This window comes from Alexandromys fortis, unplaced genomic scaffold, assembly GCF_014885135.2.
Source record: "Alexandromys fortis isolate MF-2015 unplaced genomic scaffold, M_Fortis_MF-2015_v1.1 scaffold_0, whole genome shotgun sequence".
NCBI classification, from domain to species: domain Eukaryota; kingdom Metazoa; phylum Chordata; class Mammalia; order Rodentia; family Cricetidae; genus Alexandromys; species Alexandromys fortis.
The window spans coordinates 6,145,988-6,168,449 of record NW_026067949.1 but is presented as its reverse complement, the minus strand read 5'-3'; the positions used below and the strand labels follow the sequence as shown (position 1 = coordinate 6,168,449).

Below are 22,462 nucleotides of genomic sequence, written 5' to 3'. Positions count from 1 at the left end.
GTGGCTATTGTGGGTGCTGTGACTGCCCGGGGAAGTCGGTATAAAACCAAAGTAGTAGTATCGGTGTCTCCATTTCACACCCAACTGTTAATTTACCTCACCTATAAAAATGAGTAATGTCACCTCCAGTATGGAGGGTCAGACAGTTTATAAAATAAAATATATTAACTGTGCAAACTCATAGCGATGACAGTATTCACACTTCAGAAAAATCTGCCCAAGGTCCTGTCATTTTTTCCAGAGTCCACTGTTTAAAACCAAGGAAAGTCAGAAAAGGTTTTGGTTCTTTCGCTCACCCGCTACCCATCTCCTTCCCAAACTAAAGGGAGTAACTTCAAATGGTGGCAGGATTCAGCCTCAGGCCTGTCTTAGGTAATGGCACAGTTTGATGGGCCACTTCACTTTAACTGGGCAGACTTGGCTTTTCAGCAGCATCTGATGCTCCTTGTGCCTTTTTTTCCTATACCAGCTACCAGCCTCTTTACCTCCCGCATGACTTCTCTGTGTTGCTGCTAACCTTTTCCCTACTAAGAGTTATGTGGGGTTTTGTTTTGTTTCGTGTTTCGGTCACTATTGGCCTTGGACTTGACATTGCTGGACATCTTTAGCATTCAGTACTGAGCGGGCTCCTATCCAAGCCGGAGGGGGGCGGGGAGCTCCCAGTCAGTCCTGCTCTGTGGTTCTGAGGCTCCAGCACTGTCCGATGTTGAGCTCTGGATCCCAACCTCCTTGAATCAGCACCCCCTATTTCCACCCCCTGCCACCTCCTACCTTCACCCTCCAGCATCAGGGCTGCAGGTATTGGATCCGCTGTCTCACCTGTCTCATCTACTACCAATTCACAGGATTTTAGGGTATTTTCATTCTGACTCACCGGACTCCTAGGGACTACGGCCAGCATTTTTTTCCTCTAAGCCCGGCCAATCAATCTTGGGCTGTATCGCTCATAGCGGAGCTAGGAGCCCCATACCATCCAGTTGCCCAAGAAAACTACCTGTCCAGGGCAGACCTCCCCAACACCCCTTAGAAGCTGTCCTCTTGCTGGTGTTAGCCCGCACTCTCTCGGAAGCATCAGCAGATCGTGAACCCCACGTGCAGAGCGCCAGCGCCACTCTGCAGGGTGCGGTTGCCCGTGAGCCAGCTAGCCAGCGAACGAGCACGAGCAGAGGAAGGTGGGTGCGCGAGTGAGCCTGAGAGGGAGGCACCTCCGGAAAGGGGAGCCACGCGGCTGTGCTGGCAGGACCGCAGTGCCTGCCACCGCTCCGGAGAAAGCCCTCACGCCCGCGCTCGCACGTACGTGCACACAGCCAGCAGGGAGAGTGCACGCCAGAGCTTTTTAGTGCAGGGCGCCTTAAAGCGATGGCATCTGCCCTCCACAGCAAAATCCACACGCCAGGCTCTAAAGCCGACGCCCGCGCTGGTGCGGACTGGAGAATGGACTGTGATCCCGAGATGCACGTGAAAATGTGCAAGAAAATCGCTCAGCTCACCAAGGTAAGGCAGGGCGCTGCGGGTGGACTATTTGTGCGCCAGGGGCACCCAGAGTAGAGGTGGGAATGCGGACGCATACCCAGGGGAGATCTTCACTGAACCTCAACAAACTTTGTCTCGGAGACCAAGGGAAGCTGTCCTATAGCTGGGTGAAGTGACCTTCCAGAGTCAGCATTTGGAAGCAACAGACAGGATCCTTGCCAAAGAAACTCCCGCAGCCTTCTTGCTGAGCAGGTGGGCTGTGCTTTCTCAAGGTTAGAGTGTGAGAAGGTGTGTGTGCGTGCGTGCGTGTGTGTGTGTGTGTGTGTGTGTGTGTGTGTGTTTGGGGGCGGTGTTTCCGTGTGCGTGTGTGTGTGTATGTGTGTGTGTTCATGCTCCCTTTGCTCTACAGCTGGGGAGATCATGTGAGCCCTATTTAAACACGATTCATTTATTCCTTCACTCAACAAATATTTAAATCATTTGTTGAGTACCATCAGCCTTGTGTGGTGTCCTACTAACCCTGGAAGACAGCCCAGGGGACTTACTATCAAACTGACTGCAGGCATGTGTATGCGCGTAAGTGGAAAAAGGAGGGATTCCGGATATAACTGTGGGAATAGAAAAGACCTTGGGAGGTCAGCCAGTCCACTCCCTACTTCATCTCAGGGTCCTAGTTGAATATATTCAGGCTGTGCGTCTGAGATGTTACCATTGCAGGCTGTTAATCCCTTGCAATTCCCCAGTTAGGAACAACTCCCCCGTATGTCTGTAAAAGAAAAATGTCCCTTCCCATCTTTCCTATAGAGTTTGAGTAGATTAAATTAGCCGTTTACTTGGGATTTTTCTTTTCGCCTCTAACTTCTAACAGTGCCCACCAGTAGAAGACCTGCCCCAGGTTTTGTCCAGAATGTAATGAAGGACATGCTCTACTCTCTTTCTTAAGCATCTTCCGTGCACGTCCCACACCTGTCCTTTACAAGGATGGACAGGCACCCTTGCCGGTAGCACTGCTTTGCCAGAGGAATACACCACAGGCTTGAGACAGAACACTAACTATCTTCTCCTGTCCTGCCATTAACTTCTTCCTATTCATTGCACACACGCCTGTCTCCAAACAGTCGCTTCTTGGAAGCCTTGCCTTGTGCCACTACGTAACACATACTATCTCATAGCACCAATAATAAAACCTACGTTTACTGTTTAAAAAAAAAATCACTTTAGTACCTAGAAAGGCGATTATAGTAGATGCCACTACCTGTCTTCAAGATGCTAAAATGTAATTTTTGAAGGGAAGCAAGATTTGAGATAGCAGGAGAAATTTAAAAGGCATACAGTTGCTACATGAGATAGTTCAAATGAGAAGTTCTGTGGGAGCAGGAACAGAGTGCGCCATTGTGTTCTGAAACAAGGATCTTTTTTATGAAAGAAATCATCCTTGAGTTGTAATGATAATGATTCATTATCACACTAGGAGTGTCTGCTGCATTTAAAATATTAAATCTTTTAAAATCTTTTTTATTATTTTTACTTATGTGTACATTTGTGTCTGTATACAGACTCCATTGGATGGGTATCCATGGAAGCCCAGAAGATGTGGGCTTCCAAGAAGCTGGAGTTACGGGTGACTGTGAGCCACCTAATGTAGCTTCTGGGATTCAAACTCGGATCAACTGGGAAAGCAGCAAGCACCCTTAGCCACTGAGCCCTCTCTCCAGCCCCATAAACTGAATATTCATGCCATAAAACCTCAGCGCCTCCCTTCCTGGCTAGTAGAGTCATTTTGGAAGAGAACTCTTAATTGAGAAAATGCCCCCATAAGCTTTCCCTGTAGGAAAGTCTGTAGTGCAGTCTTTAATTGCAGTCTGGGGGCCAGGCTGACTGTGGGTGCTGCCATCCCTGGGCAGGTGGTCATGGGTACGGTAAGAAAGCAGTCTGAGCAAACCAGCAAACATTCCTCCATGGCCTCTGTTCAGTTCTTTCCCAGACTTTCTTGAATGATGGACTACAAACTGTAAGATGACATAAAACCTTTCTTGTTCAAGTTGCCTATGTGATACTGTTTTATCACAGCAATAGAAACCGTGACTAAGACACAGTCCTTTCCTCTGTAGTATGTCAAATCCATAAACAGATCACTGCAGTGGGAATTGGTAGTGATCCCGTTCAGTAATAATTATGGGATTCCTATTATTTGCTAAGTCGTGAAGACCCAGCAACATAGAAGGCAAACACCATCCCTGGTAATCAGCAATCTTTTTTAGAGTATATTCTCCATTACAAATCACGATTGATTCTTGCTATGTCGTGCCTCTCATTACCACTTTTCATGCTAACTGCTTAAAGTAAAAATTTTTGTTTCTAATAAATTGCTCTTCTTTTCTCTGCTATATGTACAGTGAATATTTCCCACATTTGCACATTTAATATTTCCATGAGTTTTTCTTTGATAGGTGAATTGAATCCAGGTGATTACTGATATTCTTCCATCATATTTGTGTTTTTTTAAACCATTTTTCTCTTCTTTAGTCTCTATTCCTATGTTCTGTAAGATTAGTGAGATGATTTATATTCTATTACTGGTTCGAGTGCTCGGGACTTTATTCAACTCAGTCTCAGAACTGTCTTTAATATTTCAATATAGTTATTTTACTATGACATTTTCTATTAAAGTTACCTGAGTGGATTTTCCAACAACAACAAAAACTTTCTTTACGTGTCGGTAAAATTCAACCTGTTTTTAGGCAACGATCCATTCTTATGCACATTGGAAGTTAGCTCCTATTCATACCCTCCCTAGCAACTTGTCATTCTTTTCTGTCCTTTGCAAAAGATTTACTTACATAATCATGTGTGTGTGTGTGTGTGTGTGTGTGTGTCTGATTAAGTATATACACACATGTTTTGTGTGCACATGCTGCTAGCCAGAAGAAAATGCCAAGTGTCCTCAATATGTTACCAATATGTTCCGATGAGGCAAGGTCTCTTCCTGAACCAAGTGGCTATAGTTTTTATATGTAGGCTAGCACCCAGCAAAGTTCAGTTATCCTTTTATCTCTATCCATTTCAGAGTTGGTGTTATAGCTTGTTGTACGGGTGCTTGAATTTGAACTCTGTTTCTTACTGTTGTTCAACAAACGCTCTTAGCCACTGAGCCATCTCTCCAACCCAAATCTCCAGGTTCATATAAATGAAATCATACAATATTTAATCCTTTATTTCCGGCTTTTCCTTTGAGGACTATCATGCTATCTCATCATCTGTTCGTACCTTTTATTGTTCATGCATTCATCTCTTGTATAGTTATCTCATGTTTTATTTATCCTTTTGCCAAGTGATAATTTTGGAATCCACCTTTGTGGCTATCATAAACAATACTGCAATGAACATTATACATACATATGCAAGTCATATGTGCCTTTGGATACAAACTTAAAAGAAAAATTGGTTGTGTCTACGCTAAATTTCTGTTTAGCTTTCTAAGAAACTGGGGAGTTTCCCAAAGTCGCTGTACAATTCTACACTCTTCAATTCATTTTTTCAGCAGAAGTTTTTAATCCATACCCCTATTCCAAATTCTGGAATGACAGTCAAGTGCAGTCCCAGGCTTCGCTTTGTACATATCTTTCACACTTCATGTTTATTTTTAATTTTTAATTAATGCATAAAACCTGTATGTCTTTGTGAGGTACATTGTGATGGTTCAAATATGTGACGGTCGTCTCAGAATAGCCGGGGTCTCCAGCACCCTCTTTCTTTGTGCTGAGACTATTCAAACCCCTCTCTAGCTAATCTGAAAGACATAACTATTTGTTGTTCACCATGGTTACCCTGTGGTTCTCTGGAACATGAGAAGGCATTCCACCTACCCCAACTGTACCTTTATATTCAGCACCAGCCGTCTCTTTCCCCTTTGCTCTTCTTAGCCACTGGTAACCACCATTCTATTTTCACCTTCATGGAATCAATCATTTTAGCTGCTATATGTAAGTAAGAAGATGCAGCATTTGTCTTTCTGGGCCCAGCTCACTTCAGTTACAGTAATGCCTTCCAGTTCCCTTCCTGGTGCAGCAAATGACAGGACTTTGCTCTGTTTTAGAAGTGGATAGCACGCTGTTGTGTATGGATAACACATGTTCATCCTCCAGTGGGCATCCAGGTGCATCTCGTGTTGTGGCTTCTGTGAATACACATTCCTCCCTCTGTTTTCTCTTGTTTCCTTTCCTGAATTGGCTTTGTTGTTAAAAATTGGATCACATTTATTTTTTTACATTCTCCTTCCTTTTTAAAAAAAAAAGCCTTTGAAACCCTTTTTCTTTTAAATGTGTTTATTATATGATAATTCGTTTTTGTTATCCATCTGTTTCTCTTGCCGTTGACATAGTAACTGGCACAAAATAGAACCTCGCTAAGTTTGTTCAATTCTATTGAAATGTCCTCCATGTGTGAGGCTGGAGAGGCGGCTCAGCAGTTAAGAGCACAACCGCTCTTCAGAGGATCCTGGCTTGATTTCCAGACCCACATGGCAGTTCACAGCCATCTGTAACTGCAGTCCCAGGGGACCTTACACCCTCATCCGGCCTCTGAGGGGACTCCTCACACACGGTACATATACTTACATACAGGCAAAACATCCACATGCATTTAAAAATGTTCTTCCCATGTAGTTGGTTAAGATTTCCTTCATTATATATCCTAAAGTAAAAAAAAAATCCTTAATTTTATGTATAATAGCATAGTTAGTGCTGGTAGTCCAATAAGTAAATAATCCAATCAAATGATCCAAAGTTCAAAATGCACATGAAACCACCTGGAGAGCTTTTAACGACACAGCCATTTGCTGAGTATTATAGTACATATCTATAATACCAGCTGCTTGAGAGGCCGAGGTGAGGGAGGTAAAAGCATTGCAAGTTCAAGCTAGCCCCAGCTACATAATGATTTGCCTAGGCAATTTAGTTAGCCTTGTCCAAAATTAGAATTTTAAAAAGCCTGGGGGTATAAGTCAATGGTAGTATGCTTGCCTAGCATACACAAAGGCCCTAGATCAATCCCTATTCATACACACCACACACCACGCACACACACACACACACACACACACACACACACACACACACACACTCTTGTGTGCACACCGCTAGTTATAAACTTCACCACTAAATGCAATGGTGACCCTAAACTGGATTCTGCCCTGCTGATATTCATGAGGCTTCCTAACATGAGATGGAACTGTCGAGTTCCAGGAGATGTTTAACTTCCTACCCTGAATCTGATGCACTGTAGAGGGTGAATACAGCACAGGAAACTGAGGAATGAACTGTTTGTTACCCTGGTAACCTGGAGAAAAGCAAGCCCTTCTCTAGCCTTGGAAGCCAGGAAGTATCGCGAGGCAATATGAATGAATGATGCCTTGCATCCTCTGTCACAGGCTGCCACTTGAGCCCCTGTGCATTCTTGGTTTAAAGGAGTTACAAGTTTCATTACACCCTCCGACTTGATTCCACCTACTTCCCTGAAAATATTCTTGTGCTTGTAGACTCTTGTTAGGGGACCGATATTTAAGCGGTTGTACTTTGAAAACTACAGATCTGTTTTAACAAGCCTACTCTTTTGGAATCTTGTAATTTAATGGTCTAACCCATGATGTAATGTAAACGCGTTCATCCCCCACTCTCCTCTGGATCACACCATAAGACGGTATAAAGTGCTCCCTAAGCGGAGTGTCCTTGACCCTACTAAGATGTTTCAACTCGCGTCCTCTCTCTCTCCTTCCCCATCTCCACAGCTTTTCCCCAGTCTTTTCTCCACACAGCAGCAACCAGAGTGATTGCAAACCCTCCCTTTTTGCTGGAAGACATTCAAAATAATGTGGCCACTTTGAAAAATGGCCTCAACAGTTCCCTAAACAGTTAAACAGAATGTTGTAGGACCCAATAACTACATTGCTGAGTACCAAGAGAAATGAAAACACCTGTCTTCATAAAACTTTTTATGTGTAGTTCATAGAAACATTACTTGTATATGCCTACAAAATAGAAACAAACTAAATGTCTGTCAACCAAGGAGTAGGTGGATGAAATACACAAAATGTATACAAAAATGTATGTACAAAAATTGGCAGTTATAAATGTTAAGAAACACAGTTCAAATATGGTATGAAGAGTGGCTAGGGGCTTTTTTCTTCCTTCCCTCGTCCCTCCCTCCCTCCCTTCCTTCCTTCCTTTCTTTTAAGAGTCTCACTGTGTATCCCTGGCTGGCCTATAACCCACTGTGTAGACCTGGCTGGTCTCACACTCAGAGATCCCCCTGCCTCTGCCTCCTGAGTGTCCTGATTAAAGGTTTGCTACCCTACTCAGTCTAAGGATCTTGTTTGGGGGTAAAGCATGTTCTGAAGTCAGATGGTGATAGTTGTGGCTCGGTATACTGAATGTCATTTCTCTGGATAAGGAAAAGTGCCTGGTATGAAAATTATATCTTCATAAAACTATTTAAAACAGAAACATAAAAGAAGTTATGTCTGTCTCCTTTTAAAATGTCTTTCTGAATGAATTCCATATGACTTTATCCCATAAAGAAAATGGGTCTACTTCTACGCTTCATGTCTACCTCCACACCCTCATCCAGGTTTTCGCTTCTGGCCTTCAACTCCTGCTGTGGCATTCTCTTTGATCACTCTCGCTCCGCATAATGTAGCAAGAACAATATTTTAATGTAAACCAAAGATTGTAGCTATAAAATTTAAAACCCAAGAATGGTTTGTTTTGAAGTGAAATTCCAGTTTCATTTAGAATGAAATTTGTTCACCTATAATAAATTATTACCGTAATCACTTGAGGTGGCTCTTTACCATCCCTAAGTGCTATCTCCTATATCATATCAGCCTTCAGTTCTCTGACAATAACATCATACCCACTGTGTGTCTGAATGTGAAATGTTGCCCAGAGGCGGCCCATGTGTCTGAACACTTGCTCCCCAATGTGAGGTATTGTTTGGGAAAGTTATGGATCCTTTCGGAAGTGAAGCCTTCTTGGAGTAAGAGAGTCATACTGGAAGGCCTTAAGGTTTTATAACTAGGCCCTACTGATAAAACAAATCAGTTTATTCTCTGATTCAACCTGAGTGTGGTTGAAACGTGCCTAGACAACTTCCTGCTTCCTCCTCCATGCCTTCACTGCCTGGTGCCTTGTTTCCCACCGCATGCTTGCCTGGAGCCCTCTGGAAATGAATTCCCAAATAGACCGTTTCTACTTGAAGTTGCTTTTGTCAGGGTATTTTTCATAGCAACTTAAAACCAAGACACATTCCATAAAACATTTGTATTGTTTTCCTAGTTTTAGTGTCTTTCATATGAAGACTGAGAATACGTCACATGGATGAGTCAGAGTTCTTAATGCTTCTAAACCATCTGCACCCACTTGCTAGTCTTTTCATGCTTCTTCATAACACCTATGTTGATGCTGTATTGGTTTGTTTTGTGTGTGTGAGTGGTGTATTGTTATAAGCCTCTCTTTGTTTTTGGTCTGTCAGAAGCCTTCAACAAGAACTTCCTTTTCACATAAATATATAATTGATGCAATCTGGCATGAAATTGAATAATTGCAATAATAAACGAAGATGGGATAAACAGGTGACTCTGGATCCCCAAAAATGATGAAGAGTAAACATTTTTGTAGGTTGGGATTGAACGGGGACTTATGAAATATCATCTATTGCTTGTGTACAGAAATAAATTACCATGGTAACTGTTTACTAAGGGAGAACTGGGATAGCCCGAGTAATCCGAATGACCACAAAGTTTCCTTGTCCCTGCCAGCATTTTGGCTGATTCCAGTTTCTCCTCACTATAGTCAATAATATGAAGGTCTCTCTTTTGACTCTCTGCCTCTGTACACTTGCTGGAGCCTTTCCTAGCGATGTCTCCTTTAGCAGAGCTTACCTTTGTGACAAATTGGTGCGTGTGAAGATCAGGGAGATTGGAAGGAAACAGCCTAGGAAGAGAAACGTTTAATGATGTTTCAAACAATCCAAAGGAAAACATGTCCTGGGAACCTGGGTTGTTCTTTATAAACCTCACATTTTAAAAAGATATTTATTGTAACTCTCTTCTCTCATAATCCAAACACAAGAACAGATCTGTGAGAGAAATCTCTATAGTTACAGAGACAATAGCATCATTTTTTTGTTGTTGATTTGTTTTGAATTTTGAGGCAGGGTCTCTCTATGTATCCCTCATTGTCCTAGAACTCACTGTACCAGATTGGCCTCCAGCTTACAGAGATCTGCCTGCCTCTGACTCCTGAGTGCTGGGATTGAAGGTGTTCAACACCGCCATGCCCAGCTTATGTCTTTACTTTTGAACTACTTTGTCAGAATCACAGCCCAGGCTGTTAGGTCACTGGAGCCTATTTGAAGCTACTTAGTGTATTGTGAGCTCCAGGGAAAGAGAATATACCTGGAAAATGCTCTTAGGTAAATTAAAATATCAGAGAAACCAATGTGTTTCTCATATTTCAGAGGCCCACTAAAAGCACACATACTAGCAATTACCTGGGAGACAAGTCATTGACCTTGGTCTCCCTAGAAAGCTTTTTTCTTAGCTGTAGAACCTTCAAAGCAGGGAGAAGAAAGACCCACTTTTGCATCTTTGGTATCATCATTGAGAACAGTGTTTTTTCCAGACTTCTGAAGTGTAACAATGTTTTTTATAAAAAAAAAGGTTTTTCCTAAAACTATATTCCCATGCCTGCTGAATTCCGAATGAGCACTATGTAGCTTTGCTTCTTGGCCCCGAGACTCTTGTTTAGTTGAAATATAAGTTTGTAGGGTCATTCAGCATCCCTTCTTGATGTGTTGTTCATGGATATTGCTTTCTCTTGATACTAGCTGCAAAAGACTAAAAAATCATGCATGCACACACACATGCTCACAAACACGCACACACACACATGCACATGCATGCACACGGTGTTCACATCACATCCCTATTATGAATGCTTGGAAGAATACTGGAGGAAAAGAGTATTTGCAGATATAACGAGGCAAGGAGATGGTGCAGACTTACGTTGCCTGACTGGGCCCTAAAGTCCATAACGTGCATCCTTATAAGAGGAAGACAGCAGATGATTTAATAGAATGGGAGAAGGTACAGAGGACAGGGAGGACACATGAAGACTGAGGCAGGATTGCGGTGATGCACCAAGATCAAAGACTGCCTGGAGCGACCAGAAAGTGGAAGAGGCAACGAATAAATTCCCTGTAAGGCTCAGAAGGGAGCAAATCCTGCAGTCATATGGACTTTTAACTTCCGTTTCCTAGAATTCAGAGAGAATAAGATTATTATTTTAAACTTGCAAGTGTGGGATAATTTGGTATATCAACCACAGAGAACAGACAGTCTTCTCCATTTCTCTACCATTACCAAAGGCGTCTTCCTTCCCAGAACACTACTGAAGTTCTCTGGGAGTCACCAACCATGGTTGGAGAACTCACATTCTAAGTGCACTCTTGACAGTACAGATTACAGATTGATCGTTTTTTGAGATGATCAAGTTTTGTTGTTGTTTTCATGGGTGTTTGTTTGTCATGGTTTGGTTTTGAGCTTCTTCCTCTTTAAATTACCAGTAGTTCCTAACATGCTTCTGAGAACTCACTCATCCATGTGAACTGATGGCTTTGAACTGCAAGACGAGGAAGATTTTAATACACATTTAGCCCTACCATGGATGCCAGGGCCCAGGGAAGTACCAGTGTACTGATGAGGCGAGCACGCCTGCTTCGTCCTGCCCAGCTGCCGCATGGCTAGCTTGACACCCGAAATAACAACACACAAATTGTATTCATTTAAACACTGCTTGGCCCATTAGCTCTAGTCTCTTACAGGCTAACTCTCATATCTTGCTTTAACCCATATCTAATAATCTGTGTAGCACCTTGAGGTGGTGGCTTACCGGGAAGATTCTAGTGTACGTCCATCTTGGGCTGGAGCTTCATTGCATCTGACCCAGAGAGGACAGGCATAGCGATTGCCTCACTTCCTTTTCCTCCCAGCATTCTGTTCTGTCTACTCCGCCTATCTAAATTCTGCCCTATCTGGCCAAGCAGTTTTCTTTATTAATTAACCAATGAAAGCAACAGATAGGTAAAGACACTCCCACATCATACCAGTAAGATCCAGATTAAAGAATGGACATGGAAGCAAAATTCTAGTCTGAACAGGATGCTAAGTCACACCTGGGTACCAGCTCACTGTGAGCACTAAGCGATGCACCGATGACTCCTCAACCACGGGCAGTACATATGCTTCCGTGCGCCTTTTAGAGGTGCAATTTGGAAGAGCCTTGTGGAGTAATAGGTGATAATAAATATGCTGCTCCATGAAGAGGGAACTCTGAGTAACAGCAGGCTTTTATTTTACAGTATGTAGATTTGAGCCCAGAGCTAAGCAGCTCCTAGAAGTTAGAAGATTTAACTCAAACCGGTCACCCCATATTTCTCCACTTGTTCTTGGCAAGCTTTTACACGGGCAGTGACCAAACGAGCTTGAAGGATTTCAGCTTCTTAGTCTCTGGGTCTCTTGGTCTAGTTTTCCATTTTGTAGGTTAAGTTGTGGTTGATTTATGGCAGAAACATTTGTAGATAATGGCACATGTAGATAACGGCTAGGGAGTAAGGATATGAGGGCATGGTGCATTCAGAATTTGAAACCCAAGTTTATCTAGATCAGAGTTTGGTTAAAGGCAAGGGAATGAAGGAGAACCTGTTTCTGGTTTTGTTCATTTTCCTATGAGGGCAGCCTGTCCTTGAAAAGCATGCTCCTCAAGCATCTGCTATTCCTTGCGCCTGCAAGCTCATTAATGGCATGTTCCCAGAGACCCAGAAATAGCAAATTCCATTAAAAGGTTTATCATTAAATACAATGCGTCTCTTTATGTCGGAGAAGGATGGCCTCTGAAAAAGAGTCCATTAGGGCTCTAGGCTGGGAAAATTAGGTCAGCTTTCTTTCAAGGGAGAAAGTAATACAGCAGGCAAGTGCTAGCAATACTGCCAACATTCATCTTGGAAAGCTCTTCCTCTTTGTTTGCCAAAGTGCATTCACCCAGACTTGCTATTCCTATCTTCTGCCACATGGAGCAAGGCCCATTTGTCCTGTGGAAGACTATCAAATTATCTGATAACAACCTAAGTAAATAGAAGAGGGAAAATTAGAATCAAGCTCTCCTCTCTCTCTCTCTCTCTCTCTCTCTCTCTCTCTCTCTCTCTCTCTCTCTCTGTGTGTGTGTGTGTGTGTGTATGTGTGTTAAATGTAATCTAAACCAGGACATAGAAAAAGCAAAACTAGCTAATAAATGACCTCTCTCTCCTTTGGAGGGTCCTAATGTCTGTCTCACTGCCGAATCCAGAGATGCTGTCACTAGGAAAGACCAATGAGGAGAGATTATTTTCAAGGTATCGTGTCAGGGTTTAAAAGGACTACCCACTGTCCAGCTTCCTCATTGCCACTTAGACAGGCTGAGGCAGAGGAGGAGATCTTGTCAGCTGAAGCCAACAGTCAGGAGGAAAACATACCAAATAGAATGAGAGATGGGAAATGGATTTAGAAGTGCCATCAATACAGATTCTCATAAGTAAAGAAAACACACAAATGAGCCAGGCCAGTGACTCTGTAGGGGGAGAGGTGTCCAGCTGTGTAGACTGGAATAGTGGGGGCTTCCGTAAGATGGAATGGGCAAGAGTCAAAGGAATTGACAGTAGTAGACAGACAAACTTGGAATGAGGACATGACGACCCAACTCCACTCTTAGGAAAAGCACAGTTAGTTAAGGAACTTGTAGACTATTAAAGCAGGTAGGAACTTGGTAGACTGGACAGCTGTGCTAGTCTCCGCGATCAAGTTTTTACTTCCTCTTACTCCCCTCACCAACCCAGAGGTTCTTCCTCAGCCCATTGAAGACAGGCTTCTTTCTGAGACTTAATTTTTTCTCTGGAACATTAGAGAGTGTGGATGTAGACGAAGACCTTAAGTGAGTTTGTGAGGCTTAACCACTCCCAGGAGGAAAGAGAGTGGCCACTGTGCTACCACCTGGTCTTAAAGGATCAGAGCTGCACTCAGCTTCAGTTCATAGCTAGAGTCCAGACAACCCGAATCCTAGCACTGAGAGCAGACCATTGTCCAACCACTGCAATCCTACACAACCATAATGGCTTCTTGGTATCTAAATCATTGAATTTGGGGAGATGATTGTTGCGTGACACTTTTACAGGTTGTCACTGATGTATTAAGTCTAGAACTCAGAAGAGATGCCTAGGCTAGAAATCAATTTAACCTCATGCAGATTCTTAGGACATTGGCCAAAAAAGCAGCTGCATCTTTTGCCATAATTGTTTAAGAATGTTCTCCACCCCAGTTGCTATCATTCCCCTTCCAAACCTCTTGAGCTGAGACTGCGTATTTCACATTCTCTCTGCACTACTGTCTTCAAGCTCATACAAGGATGGCCCATTAAGTGCCGGTTAGAGTGTTCAACTGCTTTTCTAGTCCAAAGACCCAAGTCCTTCATATTTCTCTAAGAAACAGCATGACCAGACATGGCTAACAATACTCTCTCCGGGTATTAACTTCTGTCTTAGTAACTGTTTTATAACTGTGAAGAAATGCCATGACCAAGGCAACTTTTAAAAGAAAACATTTAATTGGGGGCTTACTTATAGTTTCAGGGTGGAGAGCCTAGAGGCCAGCAGGCACTGCACTGGAGAAGTTGACAGTTCACATCTGATCAGCAAATTGCAGCTAGAGAGAGAATAAGACAGAGCCTGGCATGCACTTTTGAAACCTCAAAGCCCACCCCCAGCGACACACCTCCTCCAACAAGGCCACACCTACTAAACCTTCCCAAACAGTTCCACCAACTGGGGACCAAGCATTGGAACATAAAGAACCTCGGGGGCCATCCCCATTCCAGCCACTGCAGCTTCCCTTTACAAGCTAATCCATGCCCTTGTTTGCTGTTCTCCCTCCTATCTCAGTTACGAGAACATGACTTAAGCTTGGCCAATCAGAATCTTTCTTTGGATCAGTCTTCAAAGACTAGAAAAGAGAAGTTTTCTTTCCACTAATCTAGTGAAACTATTGGTAGCCATCTGTATGCTATGCAAAGAGAAGTAAATTCTGAACATTCAAAGGAGAGGTGCAGATATTACCTCCTCCTTCGAGTTCTACTTGGTACTTACAGTTCCTTCTCCTACTCTTGGGGTGTCTTCTAACACTGGGTCAGTACATCCCTTTCACTTGGTATAGAAGGTAGATGTCTCAGATGGCTCTGAATCCCCAGTCCTTGGTCTACACCCACTTTTTCCCAGTTACTCAGTCATTCTGATCTAGTGTTGCTGTGAGGAGTTGTCATTGAGGTCTTAAATAAACTGATTTGCAGTGAAACATATTATCTAGGCCATCCAACTTTATCACAACAGCTCTTGTTAACACTGAACCTAGATATCAAAGATGAAGAAATCAGACTTCAAATGTGAAGAAAAAATCAGAAAATGAGATGGCAAAGCTACATACTAAAGGATGCAGTGATCCTCCAGGAGCTGAGAGAAACCCCTGATGACAGTTTTCAGACCACTTATAACTGAATTAGTGGAGCTTCTGCCACCAGTTCCTCTAGAAAAAAACCCATCTGTATAAGCTCTTGGTTTCTTTGAGTCTGCAAAGCCTTGAACAAAGAGTTCAACCATGCCATAACTATGCTTCTGACATGCAGGTCTTTTTTATGTGGCCTCAGTGGTCATTTGTCAGCAGTGGAAAGACAATACACTTGCATTTAGTTTATTTACACCCAGAGAAGTCCTGACTAACAGAAACCTAAGTTCCTTTTGCTGCTGTGTGAAGACTGTTGAAGCTCTTGTTCTTTACTGCTTTCCTTGGCCTTACATCTGCTTGTATGATGTCTACTACTGGCTAAAGTGAGTTAAAGAATCCAAAAATGTATGTGGAGTGGGGCTGAGACAACATAAAATGACTGTTGGTTCTGAAGTGGCTGGGGACAATGAGGAACGAAGGAAGAGGTGAAAGTGGCCGCCTGGAGATCTGAAGAGTCCTGACCATTTCCCTGCTTCCCCTGCTCTTAACAGCAGTCAGTGATGCTCATAAAGCTCCAATCAGATTCTCTCTCTGCCTCAGACACACTTTCCTCCCCGTGGAGCCATCAACCCTTAGTGCTCCTTTTTACCTTGTGGCAGCCCTCTCCCCTCTCCCCGCTTCTCCTTCTCTCTTGTTTATTTTAAGGTCTTGTGGTATAGTAAGAACACTTAGCATGGGATCTAACCACTTAGCAAAATTTTAGGTGTACATTCTTGGCGATTTGTGCAAGCTTTACCACAGATCTGTAGAAACTTAGCTCTTTTCACTTGGCTGAAACTCTACACTCACTTACTTTTCGCTTGACCCAGCTTCCTGGTAACCACCATTCCACCCTTGCTTTCCACAACGGTGACTCTTTTAGATTCTGCATGAGTGGAACCATGCACCGGTTGTCCTTCTATAATTTACCAGTTTCACTCAGAATAATGTCCCCCAGGTTCATCCACACTGTCTAGGACTTAGCTCTTGAACTCCAAGTGCTAATCCTTTAGATACTTCATTCCTCACTCCTTCATCTTTGCCAGAACTTCACTGAGATATTTCTTTCTCAGCAAAGCCCTCCTTGACTGCCCTGTGTGAAAATGTAATTCCCTCCCTGAATTATTCTTTTCTGACTCTGGTCTTTCTGTCAGCAATGATTGCGGTCTAACAAATTTCTTGTTTTATTTACTTGATATGTATCTAGTTGCAGGTTATTTTCTGATTTCCTTGTAGAATGTTAGTTTCATATACACACCAGGGCTCACATTTGTATGAAGCATGCTATCTTCTCAATACCAGCAACAGCGCCTGCTACACAGTGGGCACTCAAATGTTTGCTAAAGGACTGATCAAAAGGAAGATGTGTGCAGAAAGAGAGACGTATATTTCCTAAGGGTATTACCTTCTGTCCTCTTACAAAGAAATTGGCGGTGAATATATTTTAGAAACAGAGCGAAGCCTTCATTTCCTATAGCTCCAGGAATCCAGGGCAAGAGACAGTGAGGTTTGGCGGCTTAATTTCTATGCAGAGCTGACAGCAAAGACTGCTGGGATGGAAAAAGAAATGGTGATTCAGAACATAGATCCCAGTAAGGCACCTGGGGGCCTGATGGTTGGCTCTTGATGACAGTTATCTTTTATAAATATTAAGTAAAGGCAACCATAAAACCACTCACTCATCCTGCCTCCCACGGAGCAGCTGTCAGTCTTTCTTGTCTACCTATTGTGACCCAAACAATAAGGCCAGCCTGACGGCAGCCCTCTTCCCAAAGTGAGAAACTGGGTTTCAAAAGCTACAGTGAAACATTTACTTATGTATTATACATGTATGCCTAATACTCGTTTTCTGATTTCCTTATTGTATGAAGCACTTACGGAAACCCATTATTTGTGTTCAGCACACGGTGCTTTTGAAGCATTCGCTTTGTGTCAGTCATCACGCAAGGTGCAGGAGAGAAAAATGATCTAGATAAAGAAACCTTTCTTTCGCTTTATTGAAATTGATTTTTCCTCACATAATATATCTTGATTATAGTTTCCCTCCCTCTACTCATCCCAGTTTCTCCCCCACCTCCCCTCCCCTCCAGATCAATCCCCTTTCTGTCGCTCATTAGAAAACAAGCAGGCCTTGGAGGGCAATAAAATAAAACATAATAAGATAAAATAAAAACTAACATATTAATAGGAATAGGACCAAGCAAACAAAAGGAAAAGAGCCCAAGAGATGACACAAAAAGCAGAGACCCACTCATTCACACATTTGGGGATCCCATGAAAACACTAAACTGGAAGCTGTAATATATTTGCAAAAGACCTGAAGGGTAAAAAGAGAAGAAAAATACATATAAATAAAATAAAAATAATAAGATAAAAAATTTGAAGCTCTGCATGGCGTTACAAGACAAGAACCCTGCAAACATTCCCCTGATTCCAATTTCTGTTGGCATCTGCTGGGCACAAGGCCTTCCCTTGAGAGCAGTCTGTTATCTCAGTGAGACTCCCTTGGAGGACACTAAATTTTCACCTGTATGTGGTTATCAAGCAGAGACTGCTTCTGGGCTAGGGATGGGGGCATGTGCTCACTTCTAAAAAGACTGGTTTGCTTCTGTTTGTTTGTTTGTTTGTTTTGAGACAGAGCTTCTCTACATAGTCCTGGCTGTCCTAGAACTTACTATGTAGACCAGGCTGACCTCAAGCCCACAAAGGTCTACTTGTCTCTGAGAAAGGAACTTTTTAAGAATAGGTTGGACTACATTTTAACAGAAAAGCCCAAAACGACAGCAAGTTAGACAGATAAGAAATTGGTTTTCTATATTACATAAAGGAAGTCTAGAGGTAGAAGGAGGTTGCGGTGTCAGGAACCTGTCTATTTGTCTATTGTTATTGTGATGCTCCCTAGCCTAAAGCCCTTTATCCTGTTTTGTGCTACCTGGCTAACCTGGTATCTTCCAGGAGCCTAGAATAGAGAATACCTATGGAAATGCTATATAGGTGTCACAGTAATGGTTCTCTGTCCTGAACAGAGGTGGGACCTATAGAGTCAGAATCTAATATCTACCCTGGGACAGGACTTGACATCCCCTTGCCTGTAAGAAGAGCTCCACCCATAGTCAGCGAAATGGAGCAGGAACATTTGGGAGTCATATGAAGAACTATCCAGAGGAAATTCCAGCCAAACAGTGAACTTTATTAAATCCTAGCTAGTGACGAGACTTGAAACCATCTGCCTTAACCCAGCGGCCACCTACTTATGGTTGTGGAGTACTATATCCCAGTAGAAAGAACTGTTAAGGTTTGTAAGACAATTGAAGTTCATGGCTCGCTCAGTTCTCTAATTAGCTGTGCTACCAGTAGCAAACTATTTGTCCTCATAGGACTGAGGATGTAGCCCAGTGATAGAGTGCCTGTCTAGAATACACAAAGCCATGGGTTCAGTCTCCAGTATGGAAAAACAAAACAATCTATACGTATTTTGTATCCTATTCTATATTATGTTTCTCAGTTTACTAATGGTGTAAAGAGAGAATAAAACCATTATAATTGTATGAATATTGCTATTATTGGTTGGGGTTGTCATATCCAGTGCACCTGCTTCATTTAAGCATCATTCCGGGCGTAAGGAAGCATTAAACACTTTCCGTTCTAATCATAATGACAATACACGGATCTTGGTATCTGGTGCTTTGAGACAGATACCTTTAGCTTTTTATACATGTCCCTGTTGTATTGGTCTGTCTGGTAAAGCCATTCTTTTGTCTTACTAACAGGTTTTCCTAATGGATGGTGAACAATATCACAGGTCATTTTAATTCATATCCTTCTGGTCTTTATACTCAACAGTCAGTAGGAGAGAGCTCTGCCTGACCTTGTTTGAGTCAAATACTTACCCCATTGTCAGTCTCTGTGGTCAAGCCTCTCGTGGACCCAGCTTGGAAAAATCAACCAACCTCTAGGGCCAGGGTTTTTGATCTCTTGGTTTATGATTGTATGTGGATCATTATGTTTTCCAGAAAATTAGAATAGTTACCACTCCAAATACCCTTGTTATATCATTACATGACTTTGTGGTTAATTGTTTTAACTCTTTGTTGTGGAATTTTGAGCTCCTGGATAGAGAGGCCATGGATTCTTTGTCATTGCCTCTCTCAACACCTAGTATGACACTTCATGACAGGAAGCACTTTCATATGTAGTTGTTGAACTGGAGCGGACTGGTTTCTGCCTATGAGCTAGCTTACAAAATACTAATTTAGTAGATAATGCCCCTAGGAGATGGAATGGGGTTTCTTAAAGTTTCTTAGACTCCAAAACTAAGATTTTTGTCCTTCTTATGAGGGACTTTGAAGGCTAATAGAAGGAGCCTTGAGAGGCCAGAAATAAAGGCCAAGTCCAAATATGGCTCTTCCATGTGCACTGCAGAAGTATTGTGGAAACCAGTGACTTGTGGGCAGAAGTCACCTCATTTATGCAATGAGAATTCAACAGGAGCATTCATATTCTCCTTCCACAAGGTCAAAAATACGAAGTAAATATATTAATGCTTTCAAATATATGACTGATTTATCCTGCGAAGAGGATTCCATGCACGGGGGATGCACTGCAGAAGTATTGTGGAAACCAGAGACTTGTGGGCAGAAGTCACCTCATTTATGCAATGAGAATGATGATCCTGGTGCTATCTTCTAGGACTGTTTTTTCTTTCTTTTGAGCATTTATCAGCTCCCTTTGAGCCTCCATTGTAACATCTGAACAATGTTTCGCTCATGCATCATTTTTGTTAATGGCCCACTGTGTTTGTCTGGCACAATTTGTAAGCTTCATTGTTTTCTTTTCAACTTAATATAAAGACTCAATTTGGAAAAGAAACATTATACTCAAATTTCTCCCTAACAAGATGAAGACGTTGACAAAACTACTTGATCCCTCTTGGCCTCAGCTTTTTTATTGGCGCACCACACAGGGCTAGAACAGATTTGGAAAAAGGCTAGTGTTCTGAGTCTTCTGTGAGGTGCTCCCTCAAAGGAACACTTTTACTGTCTCCCCCTTTCCCTCTCAGCAGCTGAAACATCGTTAGTTTCTGCAGGACACAAATCTCCTGGCTAGAGATGTTGTTTGCTGGCCTCCGTGTGGCTGAGTGTGAACACAAAATTAAGCACAAGTGAGAGGAAAGTGAGCAGAGAAGTGTGTGCCTCCAGTCTCTCCCAGCCTAAGCGTAAGGTGCTTGCTCTAGGCTGCCTCTATTCCTCCTCTTGAGAATGATGCTCAGTCACAGAAGCTGCAGTTTAAGGGCTGGTGAAATACAATGGCAGAACAGAGTGGCCACACACCAGAGCTTTAAATCTATTTAGGACTACTACCACTACTATTGGGACTGTTTAGAGAAAGAGAATAAATTTGCACCTTCCTTAACCAGTACAATTAGCAAAATTGTTTTAGAATTATCTTCACCTGAACTCTGCCAATCTTAGGATTAGGAGCCACTTTGACTCAAGACTATACAGACCACAGAATGAGGATTCATTGCTGCTTAAGTGGTATTCTTGTTGTTGGGTTTTTTTTAAAAAAAAAAAAAAACCTATTATTTATGGGGGGGTGCCACCCAGCTCCTACGTAAATACACAGAGGCTTCTTCTTTCTTATGAATGTCTGGCCTTAGCTTGACTTATTTTTTGTCACCATTTTGTAACTTAAATTATCCCATCTATCTTTTGACTCTGGGCTTTTGCCTTTCTCAATTTCTGCATATCTTTCTTTACTTCTCACTCTGTGTCTTGAGGAGTGTCTTGATGGGTCAGCTGGGTGACTGAGTTGCTGAGTGGCTGGCCCTCCTCTCCAACTTTTCTTGTGATCTTCTCCCAGATTTCTCCTCCTATTTTTTCTCTTTGCCTGCCAGCTCTGCCTATCCTTGCTCCTGCCTTGCTATTGACCATTCAGCTCTTTATTAGATCAATAAGGTGTGTTAGACAGGCAAAATAAGACAGCTTCATAGAGTTAAACAAATGCAACATAAAAGACTGCAACACATCTTTGCTTCATTAAAACAAATGTTTCACGGCATAAACAAATATAACACATCTTAAAACAATATTCCACACCATACTCCTGTTTTCTTTTGATTAGGAACCAGGCACTGAAGTCAAACCAGAATCGAATCCTGGTTTGGCTGTGTTCCAGCCTCATAACCTCAGGCACATGACTAGTTTCTCTGATCCTCAATTTGTCTGTCTGTAAAATTGCTATAATGATGAAACTCACCTACTGGAACTCTTAGGAGGATCAGACGAAAGAAAATAGATGAATATATTATCATGATGTCTTGAACCCTACAGGATTGCTAATTGATAGTAACATTATTAGCACTGCTACCAAGATCCTTATCACTGTCTCATCACCATGATCTTGTCAAATCTTGTAAAATTGATTTGACGAGCACCCCAGACTTAGGAAGCGTAACGAGTACAGTTAGCAGTACTTTGAGCAGACACTCATCCTTACACTCTAGGATTCTCTGAACATCTGTGCCACCCAGGGGGAGTTTCCTGCCGTGCACAGACCTGCTGCCTTTACAGTTATTCTCATGGTGCGTCATCAGCAAAATGATCAAACTTGACGCTTTCTGTTTCTGTGATATTGCACGTTTGGCGTTCTCTCAGGAACCAGCACATCTGAAACAAGAGGGAACAAACAAGTGGTTAAAAACAAAACTGCTGAAATAAGAATGGATTCCCACCCCCTCACACAATTCTTATTTATATATTTGATTCTAGATTATGAAAAGAATACCAATGGGAAGAATGTGATGAAGAAACCTTAAAAATAGAAAACTCCTGATTTCATCAAATATATTACACATAGGCAAACAAAACTTCTTCATAGTTGATTGTTTCAGCTCTCTATCATTCAAAATTCATTCATTAATTCTCCCAGTGTCTGTTGAATTCAGGACCATATGCCTGGATAACTATGGTCTGCTAGGTGACGAGGCTACACTGATTAACAGCAAGCAATTCTTACTAGTACCTCCTACTAAGGACCTACTACATGACCTACTATAGAATGTGAGTGCATGGCATTTGGACACACGGATGATTAAGTTGTGACCCTGCATCAAAGCTGTCAGGTTCTGCATTTGACAGGTCTCTCATCTATAATGTTCTGCATTCAAGTACGGTTGATGAAGGGTCTTCGGGGAATGCTGAGTGTAGTCAGGCCCTTACCTTAGAAAGAACACCGAAGGGCATCTAGGTTGTTTCCAGGTTCTGGCTATTACAAACAATGCTGCTATAAACATAGTAGAGCATATACTTTTGTTGTATGATAAGGCCTTTCTTGGGTATATTCCCAAGAGTGGTATTGCTGGGTCCAGGG

At 42.3% G+C, this 22,462-nt stretch overlaps 1 protein-coding gene across 1 annotated transcript in view; it reads left to right on the top strand.

Annotated features, from left to right (window-relative positions):
* The first annotated feature begins 1,190 nt into the window (after positions 1-1,190).
* The window catches only part of Fam184b (family with sequence similarity 184 member B), an 83,145-nt gene continuing 61,873 nt past the window's right edge, over positions 1,191-22,462 (top strand). The window contains 1 exon segment of the mRNA XM_050150119.1: positions 1,191-1,494. Coding sequence (XP_050006076.1) covers positions 1,360-1,494 — 135 coding nt within the window. The 5' untranslated portion in view covers positions 1,191-1,359.